This window comes from Numida meleagris, chromosome 1, assembly GCF_002078875.1.
Source record: "Numida meleagris isolate 19003 breed g44 Domestic line chromosome 1, NumMel1.0, whole genome shotgun sequence".
In the NCBI taxonomy this organism is placed as follows: Eukaryota; Metazoa; Chordata; class Aves; order Galliformes; family Numididae; genus Numida; species Numida meleagris.
In genome coordinates this window covers 134,596,510-134,606,951 of record NC_034409.1, presented here as the reverse complement: position 1 = coordinate 134,606,951, position 10,442 = coordinate 134,596,510, and the positions used below count along the sequence as shown (strand labels likewise).

Sequence of the window (10,442 nt, the reverse complement as noted above, 5' to 3'; positions counted from 1 at the left end):
ATCCCATCCCATCCCATCCCATCCCATCCCATCCCATCCCATCCCATCCCGTTCCATCCCATCCCACCCCTGTGTCCAGGCAGGGCACTGAGAGTGACACATGCCTTGCGTGTTCTCTTGAACTACACTTCTTTATCTGAATAATTGAGAGCCATCAGAGCAGGTGCTGGCAGCCTGATCCTCCCCATACCAGTTGTCCCTCACTTTCTCGCTCTCACCTAATGAGTATTTATTTAGACAAAGTGAAGCAGTGCTTTTTGCAAATTCCCTTGGGCAAAATTTATGCTTAATTGGTTGTGTGTTTCTGGAGCACTTTACTGTCCTGTGCTCATGGCAAATGGAGATGCAATGTTGCGACATCTGTCCATATAAAGTTGTGAGAAATGCTCAAGAATATACTCTTTTGCCCTTAAATTTGAATAAATGATGGCTTGTTTCATGAAGGGCTCTTCTGTGAGGACTGGAGGGTTGAAGGAAGGATGACTTTGAACGTGCTTTCTCCAGAGCCACTTGATGTCAAATGAAAGTTTGGGCATCGTGTCATTTTTTCAGTGCTTGTTATTTCTGCATTGCCGAACTTGTAGGATAGCACTGGAGTAGGCCATTGGAGTAGTTCCACATGGAGAGCCACCCACTTGGCCCACAGCATCTCCTTCCCTCTGCTGCTGTAGGTGCTCACCTGGAGTTCTGGCCCCATATGATGGTAGTAATGACGATATACATAAATTCATGCATAAACATATATGCATTCTGTAACATTAGTAAATTAATAGGAAGGATTTGCCAACCTGCTCTCAGTTCTCCCATGGTGTGAAGCATCCCTCATGAAGGGTCCCTGAGAAAACCCAAACCTGGGTGCCCCCAAACAGTGGGCAGAGCCCCCCCCAGTTGGGCTGCCGTCCCCACTCCTGGGCTGCCCTCCCTAACTGCACCAATGAAAAGGCCATCGGAGCATTCCAATGGCCTTCTCATCCTGGAGTTCAGTTGTTTGGCTGCCCTGTATTAAACAACTTGGGAGCCCAGCGATTTATACACAAACAACCTGTGTTGTTTTTGCAGATCTATTGCTTTCTTCCTGCCTTGTAAAGGCGCATTTTTCTGCATCAGACATATTTAAAACTGAAAATAAAAATAACACATTAATCCCTTCCTTCCTCTGCCTCCCGGATGAGCAAAACTGTTGGAGGAAACTCAAAACTGTTCCTTAATTTATGGATCAAGCTCGGGGATGATTATATCACAAATTTTCTGCGGAAGAAGTTCAGGGAGAGCAGTTCTGCAAGATGCTGAAAGCGCTGAGTCGTTGAACGTCCCTGAACTGCCACGGGTGCCCCTTCACTCCAGGATTAGGGGAAAGGGAATTACTGTCTTCCCTCTGGAAAATGCCACTCCACATGGTGTGCTGCCCCAGCACCCACAGCGCAGGAGGCAGCCCCTCGCAGTCACCCCCAAATTGGGCGCTGGAGCACTAAGTTGGATGCCCTGTGTCTTGTTGGGGAGGACACAAGAGGAGCTGAGGATGTACCAGGGTTGTGCTGGTGGTCCACACCAGCTTGGGGGCTTGCAGCCTGCTGAAATACAGCTGGAGCACCGCAGCACTACATCTCATCTAAAAAATATCATTTGTGAAATGAAAACCCACGGCAAAGAGCTGATTCTGGTCCATTAGAATAATATGTAAACACTGGCCCCACCTTTTAACTGTCACGTGTTTTGATAGCCCTTATGAACTGAAAGGCAGTTCTCTCCCCTGGCTGCATTATTATATAACCTCATCAGAAGATAAACAGCCTCCTTGCCCCCAAACATTTTGCAATTTGCATTTAGATTGTTCAGTGCCGACGTTCAGAATAAGATACTTCCCAGATTCGTCAAACAAAACCTGGCTGTCATTTAGCACAGCAGCAGTCAATTTATGTTCCTATTAATGCAGATCCCAGGCAATTATCTGGGGAGAGGCGGGGGAGGTCTTAATGCATTGCCCCTGCCTTGTGTCTGCTCGGCATGTTACTCAGGGCGCAGCTGCAGCTGCAGAGCACATGGACGCACCCATGAAGAAGAGCAGGTCAATGTTCTGCTGTTGCTACTAGGGGGAAATGGGAGGAGTGAGGTGTGGATTGTAGGTCCTTTGGGTACCTCTGCATTGAAAGCGCCTCTCCCTGTTGGAGCAGGTCTAGAGGAGGGCCATGAGGATGGTCAGACGGAGCACCTCTCCTGTGAAGACAGGCTAGGGGAGCTGGGCTTAAGGGAAGGCTTTGGAGAGACGTCACTGAGGCCTTCCAGTACTTGAGGGGAGCTTATAAGCAGGATTGGGGCCAACACTTTTTACATGGGGAGACAGTGACAGGACAAGGGAGAAGCTGTGGGTGCCCCATCCCTGGAGGCGCTCAAGGCCAGGTTGGATGGGGCCCTAGGCAGCCTGTGCTGGTGGGGGGCAGCCCTGCCCATGGCAGGGGTTGGTGCTGGGTGGCTGTAAGGTCCCTTCCAACCCAAACCGTTCCGTGACCCATGATTCTACGACTTCTTTACCAAGCCCAGGGGATGCTGGTTTCTTTTATGGGCAGTGGAGTATCACCAGGGTGGGGGCAAAGAAGGGAGCTTATCCCCATGCGATTAGTATACATGGGAATGGGCTGCGCTGAGCTGCCCCTGTAAGTATGGGATGGGGACAGGACTTCAGTGCCAGCCCCAGCCTGGTGGCCTGGCTCGTACAGCTGATAAAAAACAAGTGGTATTCTGTGGGTGGGGAGACACCCACACCCAGTAATTAGAAATACATCTGCGGCAGACTGGAAAGTTATTTTTGCTACATGAAAGGCTAGGGCGAGAGGACAGGGCCCTCTCCAGACTGGATCACTGCTTGGTTCCCCTGCCAGGACAGCTCATTTATTTGGGTTGGCAGCCACTTGCTAAGCCGCATGTCTGCCAGATTCACCATGTTGTAAGGAGCTGCTGATGTCAGGAGGAGCTCTTGGATGCGGGACAACCCTGCAGATGTTGTCCAGGTGGTTCTGCTCTCCACAAACATCTAGGAATGGCCAAGCTGTGCAACAATTTTATGATTATTATTTTTCTTTTGAAACACGGCTGGAATTGCTATTGCAGGAGCAAAGCATGAGGTGTGGGGCTGGAGCTTGGTGAGGGTGGTTGCCACGCTGCTGGCACCTTGCAGCTGGCAAGGCCGAGCAGGAGGGAAAGCTGCTGCCTGCCTGCATCTAAATTCTTGCAGTTCCCACATCTTAATATTTGTGACTCAGCAGCCAGCTCTCCTGGTTCCCCGTCTGCATGCAGCCCAAGGACACATGTCCTGTCCCTGCTCTCTTCCTCTGGACCTGCCCCGTTTTCTTGACATCTGAGGTCAGCATTGACTTCTAAGGACCTGCTGAAAGAAGAATCAGGAGATTGTGTCTTCTGGTCAGGTAAATCTTACCGTTACTGGTCTTCAGTTATGGGGGAGTTACTACTAAAAGGAAGCACTCCTTGCAAGCCTCAGAGCCACTTACGTTGTTTGTTCACTTTGCCATCTAATAAAGAGAGAAACCTCCATCGAGTTGCCTTAATGTTTATTTTACTTAAAGAATCAGAAACACAGTCATTGTAGTTCATTTGTACTCATATCCGCCAACATTTCCTAAATCACGTTAACATTCATGTATAACAAAAACATCTTCTGAGCTGTGCAAAGTTCAAAGGGATTGTTCAATTACTCGAACACACTTCTAGAACAGCGAACCTGGCGTTTTACGAACTGAGGCCGCCAGAAGGATTCTTCTCTTTGTTCCCCTGCTGCAGGAGATGCGGACCTCTTTCCCCTTTCCCTTGTATGACAGGTAGAAATGAGACCACAGCACACAACAAGCCTCTCTCAGTCCAGGGCTTTCCAAGTGGCTCTGGGTCAGTTTTCCATATCACTGATCTGCGTTGTGATCTGCACTTGCGCTCCTCGCATGGAAGTGATTTGTCCAAGAAGATTACTCAGTAACCCAAAGTGTGATGATAAGCAGTAAACAGGGGCCAGAAACAGCTGTTATCAAAACAAATCCCCCCGCAAATGCTTTTCTTTGCAGGAGGTATGACCGGAAGGGTTGTCGTCCATTAGAAAAACAACATCTCCTCTGCAAAACACATTTGAAAGAACTGATTTCATGACACAACATCTGCATGTTTTCCTTTATCTTCTTACATATCAACTTTTGTCCTGTTAACCATTCAAAGGTGGAAATCTGGACCCATTTTAGATCTGGCTAAACACAACAGGCAGCAACCAAGCCGTCATCCCATTTCGTTTTTCTGCGTGTAGTAAGTACACCCATGGAACAGAATTTTAAGAGAACGTTAACCACTGTAAGCTGTCAGAAAAATCTCCTTGTGTCTGGCGGAGCTAACCCAGAATTTTTACTGGAATCGATAAGACACGTTCTGACATTTTCAGCTTGCTAACTGTGCAGTCCTGTTTGAGGTGCAGTGATACCGGTTCTGATTTGGACCAAACAGACGGACAGATATGGCTCTATTCTCAAAGAAGTCTTTCCAGAAGACATTTCTTCAGTCTCCTATTGGTTATAAAAAAACAATTTCCTCTCAACAGTAACTAAACTTTTAGTGGCTGACTCATTACAATGTGGAATACGAACAAATGCGGCAATGTTAAATAGAAAAAGAAACACCCTGAAAATAATGCCTCCCTGTTCGAAGGTGCTATACTTGGCCATGGACTGTGTTTCTGGGATCTGCTTGTTACGTGTGACAGCAAGAAGAAACTTATTTTTGCAGAGAACAAAGTCACAGAGCTGAACTTACTTAAATAGGAACGTTCACGGACGTGGTTTTTGATAAGTACTAGAAGACACGGCTTGAACGAAAACAAAACTTACACCTTCGCATATGAAGTACTGTCAGCGCAGTAATGATGTTCGCCCACAGGGCCTCTTCCTTTTAATAAGATCATCTCCAGGTTACAGTGTCTCCAACACGCTCCTAAATGACCACCACATGTTGGCTCTGGCCAACAGCCAAGGTACAGATACAGCTAAGAAAATTCTTTCATCACATTTCATTCAGCAAGAGCTGAGTTCTTTTTAAGTACTCTCACAATTGCATTATTGAACTTTTCTCATTCTGCTTTGTAGGAATAACTGACTAAACTCGCTTTACACTTATTGCACCTTTAAGTCCCTGGTAGATGGAAGCTTATATTGCCTGATACGGTTTGTATTGTAGCTTGACCATTATAAGAAATTGAACAGTCTCCAGAACTGTACATTTCTACAGTAAGAAATCACATTTCGATAATGCTAATTACAGCCGCCGCAGATCAGCTCTCATCTCCGTGATGCAACGACAGAGGAAAACGCCACGGTCCCTGCGCATGCTAGAACCTGCAGTGTTCTTCTTATTGCCACAAAAAAAGTCAATTAAAACGACTCCTCTGGGAATTACTTCCAATTCTGGAGTCATTATCACCCTCCAGACGGAACGCTGTGTTTCAGCGTGGGTCTTCAGACACTACAAATACGCAGGAGAGAGCACACGTGTGCACGTTGCATGGGCACGCTCCTCCCAGGATATTTATCAGTGACCAAGCAGCTTTTTCTCTTTTCCTCTATGAAGCACGAACAGTCTGATCTCGATCTTCAGGTACGTTTCTAATTTCGTATGCCGAACGCAAATCTTGTTGCAGCCTCTCTGTTTAACCAAACCGAATCTTTAACAGTTAAAAAAAATAGCACCAGATGTATGAAAAAGAGGAAATGTCTGGTCTAATAGGAATATATATAAAGTATAACAATTCTTACAGTAAAAAGGTACGTCATACAAAAAAGCAACGGAAAGTGATACTGAAGGACAAAACTCCATGCTGCATATAATAAGGGCAGAAGACAGGCAAAAGGGATTCCGCTGGAATAACCACAGTTGGATGGCGGAGCTGTGCTTCCTCCAGGATCTGCCCGGCGGGAGCACCGGGACACACCGGGTGACAGGGACTCTGAGCACTGACACACCTACTGACAAACTCACGCAGCATATCTCTGAGGTATATAGAAAGCATGACGTTAACGTTTGGGGCTCCTCGCTCTCTCTTGCATGACGATACACGAATCCTTAGCCGGGGTTTTCTCCACCCTCCCCTCCCTCTTTTTCGCTCAGGAAAAACAAAATCCCAGTTTAAGAGCTTCCTAGCACACCTCCGTGAACTCTCAAATCCATCTTGCATAGGCCAGTAATAAGAACACTGCAGCTCTGACAAATAAGTTACAGCAATATAACAACTTTCCTCTTAATTTTTTTTTTAAAGATATTTTCTCTATAATTTACACAAAGGGTTAACAGCCGGAGTTGAGGCTACGTACAGGCCCTGTGGGCGTCCTTTCAGTCCGTGATTCCAGGTGGAAGGCACTACTTCAACATACCACCGTATGCACCGCGCGATTCCAGAAGCACAGCGGGGTGCTGTGTCTCCGAAGCTGTGGACTGAAGGGCCTGGGGGAGTCTTTGGAAATAAAAATGGCAGTGGTTATCAGTCCAGTTTCCCTTTGCTGTCTCTTCTTGTGCTATGCGGTTTCCCCTGAAAGCTCCTCCAGTCCAGAGAGCGGCGATCCGTCCTCAGAAGCTCTCCACAAAGCTCCCGGGGAAGAGTCCCGTCCTGCCATTCCTCTGTAGCGTCCCTTTGTACCAGCCGTCTTCCCGCTTCTTGTGCACAAACACAATGTCACCCTCCTTCAGTTCGATCTCGGCCTCGCTCTGTGGCGGGTAGGGGACCACCACACGGTACCTTCAGAGACAAAAGGGCAAAGACCTCGTCAGACACCCATCCACCCATCAGCTGCCTGAAGCCCACGCGAGGCCGACCTGCTCCAGGAGCGCGCCTGTGCAGGCTCAGTTCCTCAGGCCAACGGCCCCAGGGGCTCATCCAGGGCAAACTTCCTTTGGATTTAAGGAACACCGCTGTGGTTCGAGTCACAGACATCACCTCACTTCTCTCTCTCCCTCACTTCCCGTGAATCAGAAATCTTGGGGAAAAATGTGTTTGGAAACATCAGGAAGTCAGACTTTTGCAAAGCAGTTGTATCTGATGCTGCTACATTTTCTACCAAAGCTCAGTATCATGGGGAGCTTTCTGGCCAACTTGATTGGCGGCTGTGCTTGGGACATGCAATGAAGCCGGGCTGTGACAGCAGGATGTGCTGTCAGACGCCTGGGGTGACAGCCTTGCACACTGCCGCATCCACGCCATCCCAAATTGGAACTGGCAGTGCTCTGTCCAGCTGCCCTTGATATCAGCAGAAACTAGCTAAAGCAATTCATGATTTTCTCCTTGCCATGTGTCTTGGGAATGCACTTTGGGTCCCTCAGACCTGGAAAGGAAACTAAGTTGGAAAGATACGAAATGACTTTCGAAGCACTCTCTAAGCCAAGAGGGAGCCCTTACCCTGAGCCATCTGCAGGGCTCTCTGGGAGCTGGGCTTTCATGTGTCACTCCATTTACTCCATTTCAATGAAGCAGTGATGGTTCCCATACAGCTGTTCTGCTCTCAACCTCATCATCCTAGGAACACACACTGGGCCCTTTTACATCGGAGCACTGGCGTGCGGGGCTGGGAACATATTTCTGCCGTACTCTTCTTCCTCAGTGCACATACTTTCACTGTTCTCCAGCATTTGATTAACAATCAATAACTGTCTTGCTAATTGCAAAGTAATTAATACGGTAAGATAGTTAAAAGATGACAATTGATTATCTAAAGCCCATCTCCTGAGGATTCATATTTCCACAACCACTGGATGGCTTCTGATCCCTCAGACATCTTTTTAACAGGCAAGTATTTAGTTAAAAAAACATCCTGTCATTTAGGACTGATTTCAACACACAGCGAAGGATCTGGAGCTCTCCCTGCAACCACTCCACTGGGGGAAGTTCTTCACAGAGAAAGTGGTGAGGTGCTGGAACAAGCTGCCCAGAGAAGTTGTGGATGATCCTCCATCCCTGGAGGTGTTCAAGATCAGGCTGGATGGGGTCCTGGGCAAACCTGCAAACCTGGAGGTTTTCAGCCCTGCCTGTGGCAGGGGGGTTGGAATTTTATGATCCTTAGCGTCCCTTCCAACTCAAGCCGTTCTGTGATTCTATGATTCCCTGTGAGATGGTACCAAAGCCAGGGGCTTTTGAGGATCAGCTGCTAATTTTCTTTGCAGACACTGCTTGGGTACATTATGACCACCGTTCTGAAACTAGGGACCCCATTTTGTTTTGACATGACAGTGAAAATACCAAATTTGGCTACACATTTGGACACCTCCATGGACTTGGAAACACATTCCGTTCCATTTGGAGTGAAGGTTCTGCTCTAAAACCTGACTACAGCCTTGTTAACTTGACATGGCAACACAGTCATGTAGAAAATAGTGTTCAAGTGCCATCAAAAACCTGCTGGTCATCTTGGTCCCTCAGTCAATAAACCTACTTGTCACTGCCTTTCTCCATGGAAAAGCAAATAGCAGAGGTTGAAAAGTGTGCTTCTGGCTGGCTGCAGGAAAATAGTCTATCACGCTATCATCTGTAGAACTGCTACACTTATATTATGAGGCTTTGCCAATTACAGCCATTATGCAAATGAATGCACACATTATTTCAAACACTCTGCCGCAGTGTTGATTAATTAAATTATCAGAGTGGAACAATTTTAGCTAAGATGATGCCAAGTTTCAGATCTCCCAACTCTATGTACAATCAAAGTGCACTCGAGCTGTGCTCCAGGATCCCAAAAGGCTTTGAGGAAGAGGAGGTACAGACCTCGACAGCAGCCATGTGGTGCAGAGGCAGCCCCAGGCCATTTTGGCAGATCAGTTAAAAAATATAACAGAAGGTTTTGTCTGGCATAGGGTCACCCCAAGAACCCAGATGGGACTGCCAACACCTCATACCTGGAGTACACAGCCATCCTTTTAAAGTCAGGGTGCACCTCAGGAGCATGGAATTGCTAGTCCCTAAATGGCTCACATGAGGAGGGAGGTGACCACGCTCAGTAAGAATGTGCCCATCTTCGTTAAAGGGATTCTCAGAGCATTTCCTTAGAGAGTTAAATAAATAAATCTCAGCCACTGCCTCGCAAAATGAAGCACTTCTTCCCATTTAAGGAAACCCCAAGTGCTGTGGTTTAAATTCAATTAACTATGGTACTTCATGGGATAACACTGAAGTGTTTTCGATAGAGTAATGAAATCTTAGATATAAAAGGCCTTGCAAATCAGTTAAGAAATCCTCCGTGAGAGACAAAAAAGATGCTTGCATTTTTTCCCCTGCGAGGTTTTAGAAGCAGTGCCGGGCAGAGCCAGAACAATCAAGGTTGCAGCGCCCAGAAAAATGATCACACGGCCGGGCTGCCAGCAAGGGGCTCGCAGGCACCATAAATCGCTCCTGTCAGAGCGTGTGCTGCCACTCGGAGACCTCCAGGTGGCATTTCAGCCTCGATTTTTTTTTTTTCCCCCAGAACTTCACTGCAAATACATACATTAGCCATATTTTTTTGGCAGAAAAGATCTTTTCCCTTCCCTCGCAGACATCCTCCCTCACTCCCAAAAAGGCAGTCCAACGTTCTTCTATTTATATCTCCGCTTTTCATTTCCCTTTTTGTCCCCTTGTCTTTGAGAAGCTACGATAACACTGCAAGTTTTCTTACCCCAAACTGTCTCCTGACGTCTTAGACGGATCTCAGAAACACCTCTGTTTTATCCATGTCACATTACCCCTCTGAATTATGAACTTCTACAAATGCTAAGTAGCTGGGCACCAAACCTGATTACAAGTGAGGCAAGCACCTCTGCCTGTTGTTAAAGATGTTGGGTACCTTCCCTTGCAAACCACACTTTCACACAGTTGTTACTCTGCCCAACCAAGAGAAAATACGTAAGGGGAGGGTGCAAATGGTACCAGCAGAGACTGGGAAATGGTTTGGCTGGGCACTGCTGAATGGGGGAAGGTGAGGGAGAGGATCAGAGGGCTGAGTAAGAAATGAAACCCATGGCCATGTCCTTACAGTGCTCGTCCTTGCAGTCAGTTGTCCCACCCAGCTTTCCCTTCACTATCACTCCTGACGTCTGCAAGGTGCAGCTAAGATTCCTGACCTCTGACACGTGTTACGTGATGGAAGTTCTGCTTTCATTCCCGTTAAAAAAGCAAGAGTGACTCAAGATGTCAGACGTGTAGATGCATAAAGTCACCTTAAAAGAGCAGGAACATTTCACAACTATACATCTAAGAAGAAGAAACAGGAGATCAAGATTGCCCATGACTTCATCGTTGCTTGCTTTCAATTGAGCCTTCCATTACGTGATCACGTATTACTTTTCCCATAGGATGCCTGCCTCATTTCGTGCACACAATGTCCTGCTCTGGATGCAAGTCCAGGTTCTGACACGGATGAGATATGTGCTTGCTGAAGCCACCT

At 47.1% G+C, this 10,442-nt stretch overlaps 1 protein-coding gene across 1 annotated transcript in view; it reads right to left on the bottom strand.

Annotated features, from left to right (window-relative positions):
* The window catches only part of SH3RF3 (SH3 domain containing ring finger 3), a gene marked incomplete at its 5' end in the record, with an annotated part of 238,431 nt that continues 231,535 nt past the window's right edge, over nt 3,547–10,442 (bottom strand). The window contains one exon of the mRNA XM_021401318.1: nt 3,547–6,772. Coding sequence (XP_021256993.1) covers nt 6,604–6,772 — 169 coding nt within the window. The remainder of the gene's footprint in view (nt 6,773–10,442) is intronic.